The sequence below is a fragment of the Chiloscyllium plagiosum genome, chromosome 17 (genome assembly GCF_004010195.1).
Source record: "Chiloscyllium plagiosum isolate BGI_BamShark_2017 chromosome 17, ASM401019v2, whole genome shotgun sequence".
Classification (NCBI taxonomy): domain Eukaryota; kingdom Metazoa; phylum Chordata; class Chondrichthyes; order Orectolobiformes; family Hemiscylliidae; genus Chiloscyllium; species Chiloscyllium plagiosum.
In genome coordinates, this window is record NC_057726.1 from 62,851,601 (window position 1) to 62,868,893 (window position 17,293).

At 40.9% G+C, this 17,293-nt stretch overlaps 1 protein-coding gene across 1 annotated transcript in view; it reads left to right on the forward strand.

Moving 5' to 3' along the window:
• The first annotated feature begins 329 nt into the window (after positions 1-329).
• Positions 330-17,293, forward strand: part of trim71 (tripartite motif containing 71, E3 ubiquitin protein ligase) — a 41,459-nt gene continuing 24,495 nt past the window's right edge. The window contains exon 1 of the mRNA XM_043707320.1: positions 330-936. Coding sequence (XP_043563255.1) covers positions 514-936 — 423 coding nt within the window. The 5' untranslated portion in view covers positions 330-513. The remainder of the gene's footprint in view (positions 937-17,293) is intronic.

The window sequence follows — 17,293 nt, forward strand, 5'->3', positions numbered from 1 at the left end:
TCCGAGCAGCAGCAGCAGGCGGCGGCTGCTGCTCCTCCTCCTCCCCCCGCTCCCCCTCCTCCTCCTCCTCCCCCTCCACCGGCGGCGGCGGCGGCCTCCTCTCAGGGCCCGGCTGCCGGCGGCAGGCCCGAGGCCCAGCTCCAGCCCCAGTGCGGCCTGTGCCGTGCCCGCGGGCTGCCCGCCCCGGGCCCGGGGCCTCGCTGCCGGGGCCCCGCGGCGGCCGACGAGCTGCGCCTGCTGCCGTGCCGCCACTCCTTCTGCGCGGCCTGCCTGGAGGCCCACGCTGGCGCCGGCGGGGCTGCCCGGAGGCAGCGGCGGGGAGGGGGAGCGGGGGGGCCGCCTGCCGCCGCCGCCGCTCACCGGCGTCTCCAGCCCGGCAACGGGCCTGGCGCGGAGTCCGAGGCCGCCGCCTCGACGGTCAACTCGTCTTCCGCGTCGTCGTCGTCCTCATCCTCGTCGTCGTCGTCCTGCTCCACCTCGGAGCGGCTGAGCTGCCCGATCTGTGAGCGCCTGATGCCCGGCGCCTCGGCTCCCTCCGACAACGAGCCGGGCCTCCCGGCCGAGCTGCTGCTGCTCAACAACCTGCTGGACGTGGTGTCGGCGGCCGAGGACGAGCTGGACGGCGGAGGGGGAGGAGGAGGAGGTGCGGCGGCAGGGGGCAGAGGCCGTGCCCGGCCCCGGAGCTCCCAGGCCGGGGCCGGGGGCGGAGGCTGCAGCTCCTGCGACGAAGGCGCGCCGGTCACCTCCCGCTGCCTGGACTGCGCCGAGTACCTGTGCGACCGCTGCGTGCGGGCCCACCAGCGGGTCCGCCTCACCAAGGAGCACGCCATCCACCGCTTCAGGCAGCAGCCCCAGCCCCACTACAACCAGCAGCCCTTCGCCAGCCTGCCCATCGCACACGAACGGGTCAGCTACTGCCAGCAACACGAGAACGAAGTAGGTCCCAGTGTCGAGCCGGTTAAGCGAGATGGGGGGGGTGGGCGAGGGGTGCACCGTTTGCTTCCAATTCCCAGGCTCGGCTGGTGGCATCGGGGAACTGAAAAGGCACCAGCCTTTCCTCTCGCCTGGGGTTGAGTTGCACCGGGTTCCCTTCGTTTCCAGCGAGTTGACTTCGAATGGGGTTGCTCCGGCATTTCGATGAATTGGGATTGAGTTATTTTCACGGGGTTTTAAAATGCAATCGGGAATTGCATTGGTTGCACGGGGGTTTGAATCGCTATCGCGGATTGTCTCCTTTCGTTGTACGGTTTTTCAAGTACGGAGTATTTCGTTTGTGGCGTGGGGTTACATTGCTGTGTGTTCGTTGCTTGGGGAGCGAATACAACCTGTTTTCATTGCACTGGGGAAAATGCGACGTTTTGGATTAGGTTTATGGTTTTCGGTGTTTTTGTGCCGAATTCTGATTTGATTAATTTAGTTTTGAGGAAAATATCGTTTTTAAACTGTGCTAATAGATTAGCAGATGATTTGGAATATACGAATTAGGTGCAATTTATTATATGCACCCAATTATTTTTATAACATTTGCTTTGTAGCATCATGAATGTAGAGATTTAATACCAAGGACTGGGGTCCTTTTGGTAACCAATGACAATTTCTGGGCCTAATACATTGTATACACTCTTGCTTTAACTTAAAAAAAAATCAGACGTTTTCTGTTATTCGAAAGGACTCGAACTATATGTTTCACCATATTCATGTTTCAAGTCGGGAGTTTTGTACTTCATCTCCCTACCTTCTGGTTGCAGATCATTTTAATACGAACGACGACCGTTAACTATTCTCGTGGCCGCAAATCTTGACATTCCGAACCCTTTTGTTTATATTTTACTTTAACTTGCACTGTAGCTTTACTAAAGCGATATGGGGCAATGTGTTCTGCTCCGACTTGTGACCGATCTTCAGTTCAAATTCACAGGTGTACTGTTTGCAGTGTTGTGTCGGTTGCTTAATTCGATGTTTTTGATTACAAATTTGGCATTCAGGTTACTAAAGCTGTTGACATTTTCCTGGCTGCCTTGGTGTGGAATTGATATAAATATTTAAAATGACCAGTATATAGATGGTAATTGGAAGGTTAATAAATCTCCGTTATTCAACGGGTATTAATGGAAAAGGACGATGAACACATTTAAACGAAAGTCTAAAATTGTGCTACATAATGTTACGAATAAATTGGGACTTTTTTTCCCTCGTAAGATGAGTTGGCTACTCGCCAATTTAATCGCAAAGGTGTCTCCTGCTTAGCAACCTGGAAACAATATGTCCTCAGAAACGTGGTATCGGCAGCATGAGCGTCTTTTTCAGCCTATGCTCCTGTATTGTGTACATTTATGTTCTGGCCAGTGTCAGTTGCATAACATATCGATTAATTTTGGGTTGTGGCAGTTAGCAACTGTAACTTAATTTCCCACTCTGGAGAAAACAGTGGGTTTGATTTGGTTTTGTGTGTACTCGCACACGTGTCGTCCCTATCCATTCCGGGATTGCGGGGCAGCCTTTTTTCCCCAAAACAAAATGGTGCCTTCTGTTGGGCGGGCAGAGTCAAAGCGTGCGATTTACTTTTAGGACCGTCTCTCGTTTCGTAGAATGTAAATGCAGGGAATTTGCTTTGTCGTCGACCCTGTTCTTACCCGCCCTCGCTAATGAATAACATCGTCTTAGTCATTCATTTTTTTTCTACCCATTTCAGTGATGCGTTAATTTAAATGAAGGATATCCTTCACCCAGGATAGGTAAATGTATTCCAAAGAATTGCAAATGTTACAAAGCTCAGTCTTGGCCACATAAATCATATCTGGTCTATATTGCGTTATGCAATTTTTCTTAGATTAGATTACTTAGTGTGGAAACAGACTCTTCGGCCCAACAAGTCCACACCGACCCTCCGAAGCGCAACCCACCCAGACCCATTCCCTTACATTTACTCCTTCACCTAACACTACGGGCAATTTAGCATGGGCAGTTAACCTAACCTGCACATCTTTGGATTGTGGGAGGAAACCGGAGCCCCCGGAGAAAACCCACGCAGACATGGGGAGAATGTGCAAACTCCACACAGAGTCCGGGTCTCTGGCGCTGAGGCAGCAGTGCTAACCACTGTGCCACCCACTGTTATTCTGTTAATAATTTTGGTATTTTTAAAACACGGCTATCTCAGTGAAGTGTTCAGCAAGAATTGCAGAATTTCAAATGTCATTTGGAGGGTAAACAAATTTCTAATGGATCATAATGCTCATCAGGGTGGGGTTAACACATGGCCTATGGAGGTAGTGCTCAGGAGCATCTGGTAAAACACCAGGCTGCAGGAAAACTACATTCAAGCCCAGAATCAATTTAAATGAAATTGAGAATGTTGGGGTATGGTTTTCTTGTATACAGACATTCCAAGAGCTCATTACATCATGCATTCTACAGTGCATTTTGTCGTCTTCGAAGTGTTCTTTATGCCCAGAGCCCAAGGATAGCTCTGATTTTCAATTCACGTCTTAACGAAACAGCTCCTTTCAATTTTCTCAGAAATAGTTCTGTTTTTCTTAAATTTTTAAGCTAGTTACCTACATTGTTGGTGATCTAGTCTAACCTAACTGGAATTGACTGAAGAGCTTTGAACTGGCTTCTTTTCTCATTATTTGAAGTGGTTAATTCCCTTGGACTCTTTTCTAACATTGAATTGTTTTACTTTGTGTATAAGGGAACTGCTGCATTGAGCTGAAATGGTGACCGGACAACGAGTAATTTCATCCAGGCAAAGCACTTAGGGGGATTTCCTGAGTGACATAAGGTGCTACATAGTTGCAAATTAATTTCCAACAGTGGTCTTATTAGCAAAACTTGTATTCCAGTGTGAGAGGGTAACTACAACTTATGGTTAGGTGCATAAATTTTAGAGATTGTAGATAGTTTGTAAAAAAAAACTGCATATAGGTGACTTCTCCAGAAATCCAGTGATTGGGATGAACTTTTTGGCCTAGTAATGTTTTGAATGCAGCCCTTCTATTCAGTCTGGACTTCAGTCTAGGAGAGTCATTCTGTCCACCATTAAAAATAAATAATTTGGTCATGTTTAATTATGGGATCAGTGTGCAAGTGGTCTGGTATGTTTTTACAATGTTACAGCAATGTCTAATTACCTGGGATGATTTCCATTATGCTTTCTTGCTTTCTCAATTTTAGAATTTATAACTGGATGAATTGGAGAACAGTGGTTTTTGTAGGTCTTTTGAAATTGAGAATGTTAAAATTAATCTGTAGAATCTATCACTAGTGAAAAAGCAATTCTCTCCAGCGGGTTGTTACCCTTTCTAAAGGAAAATCTGGGTATATATTATGAATGAGGTACAGGTTTTGTAATGTATCTTTCATTTCCCTTCTACGGTTTATTTTTTCACAACTTTTTATCAGCTTTTTCAATGTTTTAGATCTGTATTTGCCCACCCCAAAGTTTTTGAACTTTCTTTTACCCTTTTGCAGTGGACCTCAAGTGATAATAAGTGAAGTGTTTTGTAAAATATCCTCAGTGTCCACCGTTTTCACGTCTGTCCATATATTATGCTGTGGAATAGGACTGCAATGCCTTGCATCTCTCCTTAAAGGTTTTTAATCAATGAAGGAGTTTCAGATTATGGAGTGAAAACAGGATGATAGAGTTAAGGCCTCCATTCAATCAACTGTAATCTTGAGTGATGTAACAAGTTGAACGTGCTGAATAACATCTGTTTGTTACTGTTATACATTTAATCTGATAAATGTTCAATTCCCCGCTCTCCAACAGCTATCTTTGCTTATAGTATAGGAAGTATGTGTAAACTATCAACTGCAAAGAGTTAGTGAAAATTTTGATTTGTATTTAATTAAATGGCAAGTGTAAAACATTTGAAACATCAGTCAGTTTTGGACTGTTTATTCTGATTTGCTAATTGTGTGGTGAGCCAAACTGAAGCAAGTTTGAGGTGGAGTGTTCTGTGTAAGGGAGGAAGTGGGAGAGAAAACAATTGGATTTTATTTCAAACCAATTGCCCTCAGTGCTGCTTTAGGAAGTTTAGTTCATCTCCAAAGTAGTAGGCAGGTGGACACAATCGAGCTCTGTTTTAACAAACATTGTGTTCCAATACCTTACCAAAATTAGTTGCTAGCAACTGTAGATGAAGTACTTAAAGACTTTGTTTCTCCTGAAGAATGTGAAAACTGTATCAAATTTAGTGTTTTGTTTGGAAGTAAAAGCAGTGATTCCTCATAGTTCAGATGTTAAGTGATTATGCTCCTTTCTTGAAATCATGTCAAAGTTTGTGAAGGTGGGTAGTCAGATGGCATGGTGAGCAGATCAAGTGGCATGATTGTGTTTTGTTAGATGTGTATGATACTAATGCAAATAGATGGCTGCTCTATAATGGGAATGGCACACAATTTGAGGATGAAGATATTTTGCATTGAGGTTACCATGTCATTCCTAATTTAATGTCAGATGGGATTTGAGAAGTGAATGTTTCTCTGGTTGTTAGAGTTTGAGATGGGATTAAACTTTGTTTGGTTTCTTTCTCAATATTGAAGTGTTGATTTGTAGTCACATCTCCAAAATTTAAAGCTATGAACAAGGTTACAATTACTTTGCTTAAAAAGCTGGGATTTTAAGTGGACAAGCATTCCATCACTTTGGAGAAATGGTTGGAGCAATCCTGATGGAACTATGAAATGTTGTTTGTCTTGGGTCTTTGGGTCATTGTCTCTGATTGAAGTATGCAGAGGATATGTGGCCATTTACATACATTATCGGATGACTAGCTATGAGCACTGGCAGATCTTTGGTATTTGACCTCCGCAGACTTATTATCAGGAGCTTCCAGTGCGCACAGCACACAGCCCAGTCCATTGTTTCTGGCAGTGTTGTGATGTAGATTTGGAGCAGGAAATGTGCTAAGGTGACCAATCTTTTAGGGTCAGTCTTATAGATTTGCAACATGACTTGCGAACCTTTATACTCAGTACTCTGACTGATGAAGGCAAGTGTGCCTAATGCTGCCTTTAACAGTCTTCTGTCGCCACTTTCAGGGAGCCATGGCCTTGGACGCCAAATCCCTTGATATCAATGCTACTGAGAGTCTGGTCATTTGCAGTATCCTTTCCTCTTATATTTGACTTCCCAAAATGCATTTCTTCACTTATCCAGATTAAATTCTGCTATCCATTTCTCCACCCTACTTTCCAACTTATCTATATCCTGTTGTATCCTTTGATATCCTTCCTCACTGTCCACGCAGTTCTCATGCCATCTGCAAAATCGTTAATCTGACTACCTGCATATTCCAAAGGGTTGAGCTCTCCTGCCATTTTGAACATTATTGACTACAGGAGAAAGTGAGGGCTGCAGGTGCTGGAGATCAGAGCCAAAAAATGTGCTGGAAAAGCACAGCAGGTCAGGCAGCATCCGAGGAGCAAGTGAGTGGACATTTCGGGCATAAGCCCTTCATCAGGAATGTGGAGGGGGCTGATGACCGAGGGACAAATGTGGGGATGGGGGGAAAGGTAGCTACAGACAATCTGGGAACCAGTTGCACAACCTTACCCACTCCTCATAAAAATCAGACCTCTCGCTGTCTATTCCTGAGATCTGAACGGCTTACTCCTTCTATTTTCTATCTTTACGTAATACCAAGTTGTTGGCTGTTCTGGATAGATAAGAATTTTAATTGAACAAAATGAGAAATCACTAGGGTGGCATCTAGTGATCTAGTATAAAAGTATATATATTCACTGGTGGTCAATTCTGTGGAAGAAGGTAGTGATCATTGTAATTAGAATGCATTTGGTCTTGAACCTGCGATGACCATTTCATGTGACCTATGTTGTTCCTTCCTTTTTGGTGGGCTTTATCGACTGTGGAATCTTGCAGTCTTGTATTCCATTGCAGTTGGAAAGTGTGTGGGGGGTTAACGTTTATCTTGATGCTGTGCTTATTCAAACTACCATTCTAGATCTGACTTTTACAGATCGACATTGCTAATTTGACGGAATTTTGCTTGCTTGAATATTTCTAAAGCTCTTAGTTCCCAGCAGCTTCTGCTCCATGTGACCTTGCTTCACAGAATGCATCTGTACAGTTTTATTGATTGCGTAGAGGAGGGACCCCATAGTGCTGAACTAAGTTTAATGTTGTGCTGGAGGCACTTTGTTAAAACCTATATATAGGTTTATTCCTGTGAATCAGTTAACAATGCATCATAGTTCATATTTTTACACTTCTGGCATTGCAGTTGTTCCCATGTGGTATTCCTCTGCTTTAATGATGAGCAGTACTACAGTTGCGCCAACTGCCATTGCTTACTCCTAGTTGCATTCCATGTGTAGGAAGCATCTTGTTTATGGTTAATGATTTGAAGTAAGTTTGCTAGCATCTACATTAAGTAGTTAAAAGACAAAGTGCTAATTGCTTTTGTTGTATAGAAAATTATCTTGGTTTCTCCAACCCCACACATCCTCCAAAATACCATGCTGTCACAGGTGGCCATACTGTGCTCTTCCAGCACCATTAATCCAGAATCTGGTTTCCAGCATCTGCAGTCATTGTTTTTACCTATGTTCTCAGAATTGTCAGGAGTTTGTGTTAGCTTCACATGTGGTGCTCAGTGTTTTCAAGGCAAGGGCAACAAATCAATAAATACCTATGTTGCCTTTTGTAAAAGGTGTAACTGAAAAAGTACCTGGCTGAATTGATGCTCTTCTCCCTATCTTGGACAGGCATCTATTACTGTTTCTCATTGGTTCTGATGCCTAAATAATTACATGAAGCATACAGTATCCTTGGCTTTAATAGTGGCATAGAGTGCAAGAACAAGGCGATTTTGAAGTTTATAGCGCAATTGTTAGACCTCAGCTGGAGTATTGTGTCCAGTTGTGGGTGCTATATTATAGGAAAGATGTGACTATATTGGAGAATGTGGAAAAATAGTTTTACAAAAGGTTTTGGGGACGAAGAACTTGAGTCATGAGAATAGTTGGAACTCTTCTTGAAGAGAAGGCATCTAGAGATTTTCAAAATGAGTGGGCTTGGTAGAATAATTGGAGAGAAACACTTTCTGCTTGAAAAAGGAATAATACCAAGTTGGCATAGATTTAAAATTATTTGCAAAATAAGTAAGGGGAAAATGATTTAAAATATTTTACTCAGTATGGAAAATTTTGCCTGGAAATGTGGTGGAGGCCGGTTCAGTTAAGGCATGAAAGAGGACATTGGAGGATTATTTGGATAAGAATGTGGAAGGGTGAGTAGGGGGAGGAAAAGTGCAGGGCATTAGTACCTCTATATAACGTAGTACTAATGTATGGGCTAAATGGCCGTCTGTGGTTTAACAATTGATTCTGTTTTCAGGATGATGTTTATGAACCTATTTGCAAGAATATCTAGAAAGCACCTTAGAAATCAGTACCAATTTCAGTTATTTCTCAGTATCCTAGGATGTCTGATGAAACATAGAATCTGTATGCGTTAATGGGTGAGGCAAACCTGCTGAAGTACCAACAGAATGTTTGTTTTGTGGGCTATAAAGGTTGGAACTGTTAATGTGTGCTTCACCTTTGTTATTGAATGATTTGGATGAGGTCAGGTCCAGGCAGCATAGTTTTTGTTTTCTCATTGACTTGTCTGGTCTGATAATCTTTGTACATGGAAGAGCTACGTAGGAGTGGCAACCACACTTCTGTTATCCATTAGTCGTACTTATGCCTATGCCTGTGGATAAGGAGGATTTGGTGTAATGTGGCTTATCTATCACTGGATTGAGGTGCTTGCTAGCACTGTAGAGGAGAGAAAAAAGGCTCTTGGGTACTTTCTGATTGCCTTCCTTTTTTTCAGCTGTTGTGAAAAGTGCACAGTTGTAGCAAATAAAAACAAGTTGCTGAAAATACACATCTGATCAGACATTACATTTGGAGAATGTTTACATTTCCAGTCAACATTTTCATAAGACCTTAAACATTTTATCCATGGTTGCTGCTAGACCTGAGTATTTCTAGCATTTTGTTAATGCAGGTGGTTAAATCTGCACACTCTTGCTTTTAGAATGTAATTAATTAATGTGATCAGGATGGATTTATGGTACGTTTGATTCAAGATGCACTCCTGTGGATAGTTTCAATCAGATTCTTGATTTTTGGGACTAAATCGATCTTGGCATAAATTAACCCGCGTCACTCTGGCAGTGGAGGCACAGTTTGTATTCGTTGAGCACAGGAGGAAAGTCTTGACAGTGGGAGTAAATAGTATTGACACTAGATAACCGAAGTGGGAAGTATTCTTGTTCTTTGTGTGCTGTCATTCTTCACCTTGAGTGGTCAATTCACAAGTTTTGAAATTCACATTTGGTTAAAAAAAACAAAAAGCTTTGGGTACATGACAGCCTCCTTTCGTGTGAAGGCTAACTACTTTGCTTGCCATCCATTTTTAAATCAACCAGTAATGAACTGGTACAGTATGACTAAAGTATTCTGTTTAAAAACTGACTTGATTTTTTTTACCATTCCACCTTCAAAGTTCCCTTTAAGATCCCTTAAATTTAACGTACTCTGAAATTATTATAAATTGGCCTTAAATAATAAAGGAGGAGAAAGTGAGGACTGCAGATGCTGGAGATCAGAGCTGAAAATGTGTTGCTGGAAAAGCGCAGCAGGTCAGGCAGCGTCCAAGGAACAGGAGAATTGATGTTTCGGGCATAAGTCCTTCAGCTTATGCCTGAAATGTCGATTCTCCTGTTCCTTGGATGCTGCCTGACTTGCTGCGCTTTTCCAGCAACACATTTTCAGCTTAAATAATAAAGCCCCACAAGATTTGCAAACTATTGTCCTTTTTAACTTCATGGCACCTATTTTGAACTTGCACCAATTGAATGATTGGTCAGCTGCACAGAAGCCTGAATAAAATGGGTTTGGGTGCCAGATTGTAAATTTTATGTTAAAACAAAGATGACCTGAATAATTGGTTGAGTCTGCCAGTATAATTAGAGACTTAATTAATTTTTATCTGTAACTTGCAGAGATGAAATGTGATTCGTGGAATTGGAATGCATAATTGAGAAACAAGAAAACCTACTGATGTGAAACTTAAATTATTTAGAAAGGGAGGGTCAGTATACTGATATAATATCTCAAACCTTCACTGAAGATCTTCACTGAAGGTCTTTCACTAAATAACTTTTGAAATGCACTGTATTGACAGGACTGAAGATTTGAGGTGTCAGTACGGTGCATTTCAAAAGTTATTTAGTGAAAAGTCTCAACTGAAGAATTAATTGAATTGGAAAAGTAATTTGAGCTGGAATTCAAATATTATCACTTTTCCAAGAAAAATTGTTATATAGGTGAGAGGCATGGTTAGTAAGTTTGCAGGTGACATCAAAATTGAAGATTTTGTGGATAGTGAAGACTGTTACTCAGTACAACTGGATCTTGACCAATGGGCTGAGGACTGGTGGATGGAGTTTAATGTAGACAAATGAGGTGCTGCATTTTGGAAATGGGAATCCGGGCAGGGCTTGTGCATTTAATGGTGAGGTCCTGGGGAGTGTTGCTGAACAAAGAGACCTTGGGAGTGCAAGTTCACAGTTCCTTGAAAATAGAGTTGCAGGTAATAGGATAGTGAAGAAGGCATTTAATATGCTTGCCTTTATCAGTCAGTGCATTAAGTATAGGATTGGGAAGTTATGTTGTGGCCGTACAGGACACTGGTTAGGCCACTATTGGAATAGTACCTGCAGTTCCGGTCTCCCTGCTATGGAAGAAAGTTGTGGAACTTGAAAGGGTTCAGAAAAGATTTACAAGGTTGCCAGGGTTAGAGGGTTTGGACTATAGGGTGAGGCTTAGTAGGCTGTGGCTATTTTCCCTGCAGCATTGGAGGCTGAGCGGTGACCTTCTAGAGGTTTATAAAATCATGCACTTGGATAGGATGAACAGACAAGTCTTTTTCATGGAGTGGAAGAGTCCAGAATTAGAGGGTATAGGTTTAAAGTGAGAGGGGTAAGAATTTAAAGGGACTTGCAGGGCAACTTTTTCACTGGTGTTGCGTGTATGGAATGAGCATCCAGAGGAAGTGGTGAAGGCTGGTACAAAAGGCATCTGGAGAGGTATATGAATAGGAAGGAACTAGAGGGATAAATGCTGGCAAATAGAACTGGATTTATTTAGGGTATTTGGTTGGCATGGGAGAGTTGGATCAAAGAGTCTGTTTCCCATGCTGTAAATCTCTAGACTTTACTCCACTAACTAATTTTATTTTCCCCCCCTCTCAAAGTAAAAACTGCATCCTCCATACAATGAGAAATTAATTTGTAATTTTTGAAGGATTCCCCTTCCAGAATGTCAAGCAAGTTTCTCCCCATTTTGATAAAGGAGAAACAGGATGACCCAGGAATCATGAAATCACTAGAAATCTGGTATGTTGCCAGAAATACAACTAGCAATGTGAATTATACACTGCCTTCCATGCTTTGTGTGTATCCTCGATTACTTCTAGGACTGAGTGACTAAGTAACTTAGAATGGCAGCTGCTTTTAATGCCTTTCTGCCATTTGTTATTAATGCATGGCACTTTTTTTGTCACTGGTGACCTTGTGTTCCCGAGGATGTGACCTTAACATGCCTTTTTCTTTGAATTGTGTGCTTAGCGTAAGACTCTAGCTAGTCAAGGAGGCGCAAGGCCTAGGTTTACTGCAGATGGTCTTATTTAGTCTGTTTTATGGGACGAGTCTTTTTACTTTTTGAAAAATGAGCTGATCTTGAAATTAATGTTTCATTTATTGCTTAAAGATTCATTAATTTGAAGATGAGGTATGATAACTGATTGATGCTAACTAAGGGGAAAGTAAGCATGGTGGTTCTTAATCATTTTCCAGTGAACTTGGTTGAGGACAGGATTTAGCTCCTCCATGATTGCTGTCAAAAACTCTGGTCAAAGAAATAGATTTTGTGGAGGGTTTGAAAGGCAAGTGGGTCAGTTCTGGTGAGGGAATTCCAGTGTATGAGCCCTTAGCCGAAGGGTTGAGGTAATGTGCAAGAAGGAAGTTGAAGATTTAACGCCATTATGTTGTCGGACGGTTTAAAATGCAATAATGAGAATTTTGAAATGTTGGTGAGTTGAATATTATTCTAAGTCAGTTATCCTTAGGTTAAAACATGATTTAAAAGCAGGCATTGGTGTTTTTGAAGTTTAGTTAGGATACAAAATAGGAGGCAGGACGCACAAGCTGCCTTTTCAGCTGGCAGATGGGTCTTGGAGTGCCTATGGGTGATGTTTGAGGAGGGTTCGCATCCATTTCTCTTGCACAAAGCGTTGACAACACTTTACCTCATCATTTCACATTTGAGATGGGATTATTAGGAATGAAAAGTTTGCTTTGAAAGTTAGTGCTTTGACCCCTCTCTCTGTTCAACTAATTTGTCACTTCAACTAAGATTGACATCCCTTCATCAACCCGGCACTAGCTAAAAATCTTATCTCTCTTAGACTTTAAAAAAGGGTGAAGTGGTGTAGAGATTTAAGACATAACTTGTATTGCTATCATTGGTGTTCAGCCTTTTTTGAAGTAGCTGGTTGTCCCCTGGAGCAATGGAATAATTGCATCAAATTCAATCATCTTGCTTCAGCTTGGAGCTCTGCAAACAGTTTTGGCACGGTCCTTGACCGTATAGTCTTCCTGTCGTTGTCTAGAGAAGGCGATAATCTCTCAATAGGGCAGAATAATTTATGTTGAGGTGCTGAGTGTTTGCCTTGCTACCATCCTGTCTTTTATCAGAAGTTTACATTGTCCCTAACTCAAGGAAATTAAATGAAAGCCATGTATACTCCTTCAATCCCTTGGATTTTTCCTATTTTACTCCTCGATTTCTCTCATCAACCAATGAATTTTAGCACTGAAAATCATGTCGATAATGAAAATACTCCCAGGCATGTTTCCAGAACAGTTGAAGCTGGCTCACATCCAGATACTGAAGTGTCAATAACTGGGAGTTAATGTTCCTGTATTTGTACCACCCTGTAGGCAGTGAGGTTGAAGAAAAGTTAGAAAGAACAACACTTGTATACTGTAACCAGATTGCTATCAGGGTGAGGTTAAAGCTTTTAACAAGCTGTGGTAGGCAGAGGATTTTTGAAAAAACTCAGCATTTTTCAGACTTTCTCTTTTTGCAACCTCCTTCTGATTCCAACTTTCACCACATTTTAAGTTTTGAACTGAAATACATTTGACATGCATTTTAGCCTGAAGACTTTAAGAATTATAGCTCACTGGTGTTCCTCCTTAGAATTACTGGTAGTTCTTCCTACTAAGTTGCACTTAATGTTGTTGCTTCATCCCTGGATTTGTGTTCAGTCTTATTTCAATTGTTGGAATGGAAGTCTGTGGCTAGTATTGTTCTGATCATTCTTGACCTGAGTCAAAACTGCCTATAACTTTGCATTAGGTTAACAATCCAGACTGTTAGAAAAAGAGAGAGTAAGAAACTGGATGGATATGAAATAATTATAATCTTATATTTGTTTGAGGGATGTGGGCATTGCTGGCTAAGCCAGCATTTATTACCCGCCAACTTGAAATTGCAGTTTAAAATGAGTGTCTTACAATGGCTATTTCAGAGGGAAGTTGAGAATCAAACACATCAAAATATACTTGTTCACCTCGCCTCTTTTACAGAAATAACATTTATGATTTTTTTTTAAAACAAGGTGTAAGTGCTCAGGCTGCCCTAGAACTGTGTGGCTTGCGAGGCTTCAGAGGGCAGGAGGAGTCCTCTTATCATATTTCAGTAGCTTTGGGGTCACATGTAAGCTAGCCTAAAGATGACAGATTTTCTTCTCCAAATAACATTGAACCAGTTGAGTTTTCAACAATCTGGTGAGCGTTATCATGGTCTGTCTTTTAATTCCAGTCTTTATTTTTAAGCTCCGTGAACAGCTGTGGTGGAATTTAAGCCCTTATCCCCAGAGTGTTAGTCGGGGTTTCTCGAATACTAGTGATATTACCACTATATCACTGTCTTTTCTAAGATTAAACTGGTAACCAGTTGGCAGCTGAATTTGGGAAAACTGCTAACATGGGTTGCTGAAGTAATCCTAATCTCTAGTTTTGAGCACAGTCAGCTCATGGTGTGGTGTTGCTTTATAAAACCACAAACCATTGTTCATGGTGTAATACAGTGTGTTCACAACAGCTGGGATGTTGCCAGTACTAATTTAGCTGGCTCAAATCCAAATTTATATACTTAAAATCCTGATAACTGAATTATATTATTCTTCCTTCTCGATGTACAGTGGAATCATAAAATCATTAGCTTTGCTTACATTGTGGTTATAAATCTATATTTAGGTAATTCCTGTTCTCCAAACTAACTACAGTTTCAAGATTGGAAGCACAGTTAAAAATGTAAATTTGTTCTCAAGTAAGGACTGTAAATTGTCTGAAACTTTGAGCTTTGTTAAAACATGTGAACAAGGTGTAAACATTGATACTTGGAGTGAAACAAAGGGATAATGGGTACCAAGCAACAGTAAATAGGGTCAAAGATAGGGAAAAAAAACAAAGACAAAATCAATTGCTTTTTATTTGTATGTAAGTAACATTTGGAACAAAAGTAAATTCGGGGACAAATGTGTGATCTTATAGCCATTACAGTGACATGGTTACAAGGAGAATTAAATATTCAGGATTGTGACATTGCAAAAGGAAAACATGCTTTGCTAACATTAGGAAGGAATGCATTAAGTATAATAGCGAAATTATCTTGGATCAGAAGATCTAAAAGCCAGATGGTGGAAGTAAGCAGTAGTGCATAGACCCCCTATCAAGCTATGTTGTAGGACAGAGCAAAGCAGGGGATAATAAGTACACGTTGAAAATAAAAGCAGTGCATTTTATCATCATGGGTCCATCTATGCTTGCAATAGGGCTTTTGGATACTGGTGCTTTTTGTGCCTGTGCAACTATGTACTAGAAGAAGTACATCACTTCTACAGAGGTAGATTTGGATAGTCAGGTTGGCAGAGGTAGCTTGAGGACACTTTCCAAGAAAAATATATTGTGGATTCAATTAGGAATCTGGCTGTTTTGGATCTGGAATTATGTAATGAGACAGGTTTAATAAATGATGTCAGTTTTTTAAAAATCCCACAGAAAACTGTGACCGTAACATGGCAGACTTTAGTACTCTATTTGAGAGGGATGAACGTGGGTTGGAAACAAATGTGCAATGTTTTAAATAAAGGGTAATTATACAGGAATGTGGCAGAGCTAGCGGCAGTGGACTGGGAAAGGAGTTTACCAGGAATGGCAGGCATTTAAGAAAATAAGTGAGGAAGGAGGATTCTAGAAAGAGGATAAGCTAACCCTCACTAACCGGGGAGTTGATGATAACATCAAAATGAAAGAGAAAATGTCCACTGTGGCAAAGATTAGTGGTAGGCTAGATGATTTGAGAGAATTTCAAAAAGCAAAAAATGGCCAAAAAATTTAATGAGGGAAAAGCTAAGCTTTGAGAATAAACTGAGTATTTGTTTGCAATAAATGCATTCCTGTTTGACCTGAAGTTTTTCAAAGCTACTGTTTAAAATGATTGCTATTCAGCAAAGACAGTGCACGAGTTACGTAGCATATTCAAGGTTTAGATTAATCCATAGACTAAGCTTTTCAAAAAAAAAGTTGCCATCTATGCATTTTTTGAATTGTGTAGTGACAATTCAAGGATCACTTTGGAAGATCTCTCTAAATTGATGCATCTGGTGGTATATTTAGAGATGAAAAGAATGTAATGAACAGCCTCACTTTTTTTATATTGTGCGCTGTTCTTTGTAGATGTCACTAAGCCGATGGACTGATCCATGATTGTGTGTGAAGGTTGTATGGAGTTAAAAGGAAAATAATTTGAAAACAGGCATGACTATCTTGGTTTAAAAGTTCTTCTTAGAATCCATCTATGTTTGTGATAGAGCTTTTGGATACTGGTGCTTGATCTACCTGTACAACTATTGACTAGAGGAATTCCATCACTTCTAATACAGAAGTTCCACATTTTGGTATGTAATGTGCATAAACGTAAATAATTTCATGAAATATCAGGCTGATTTCTAGCTTTGTGCAAGTTAGAAAGTCTCCAACACGATGAAAGAGATTTTCATTCTCTCTAATTCTGGCCTCTCTTACATTCCTAGTTATAATTACTTTTTCATTGGTGACATACCCAGAGTGTTTTTTTTAAATCGCACAACGCCAAGTTATAGTCCAACAGGTTTATTTGGAAGTACAGTACAAGCTTTTGCAGTGCTGCTCCTTCGTCAGGTAGCTAGTGGGGCTGGATCATAAAACTTAGAATTTAAGTTGTCGAGGCTGCAAATGCTCAAATCCCGCCCTATACCCTTCCACCTTGGTTTCCTCCTTTTAATGGACTCTTTTTAAACCTTCGTATTTGACCAAGCTTTTACTCGTATGATGCATTATTTTTGGGATGTGACTGTATGTCATTTTGTTTTACAATAGCCCTGTGAAGTGCCTTTGAGCATTCCATGCAGCAATTGAAATCAGTCTGTGTGCCACAGTGCAATTTATCCTTGATGTCATTATGCCCTTTATTGTACAAAATCTAAACCATTTTATATGACCTAATACCGTTTAAGTTCTAGAAGGTAAATGTCTCAAGTTTCAGGCAGTCTTTTGTTTATTCAGAATAATCTTGCAGCTTTAAAATACCAGCACTCGGCATAGATGTGAAATTTATTGGTGCTTTGCATGAATAGTGCCACTACTCCATTATGCTGCCACTATTAGATTTCAGAAACATTGCATCCTATCATATTCTTTTTATTAAAAAGTAGAAGCTGAAAGAAAGCTGTGTTTGTGTGTTCACCAGAGGAGCCATTCATGAATTTAGCAGTTTCTTTGCACTGATTTCATTGAGGCATTTTACGTATGCTCCTTTGCTGTACTGCTTTGGAGGAAGGAGTGAAACGTGATTCTCTTGACCTCCTGATCATGTTTCCTTGTCTTTGTTCCCCACTTTTCCAAGAAGAATTTTGATGGAAATAGAGCTTTTGTTTTGCATGGTAATTCCACACAATACAGGATTTTACTCAGCTTGGTTAGTTGGTAGTCTCGCTGGGTCTTGAAAGTATTTAGTGTGGTTTCTTTTGGATTGTGGGTAAGTGACTGGAATGCCTCAAGTTCTATACTAGATTTAGTTTGATTTCAGTTAATACGAGATTTGATTTTTTTTTTCCCCCCTAAAATTTAGATATCAGGGCCATTCAAGGACAGCAGGTGGT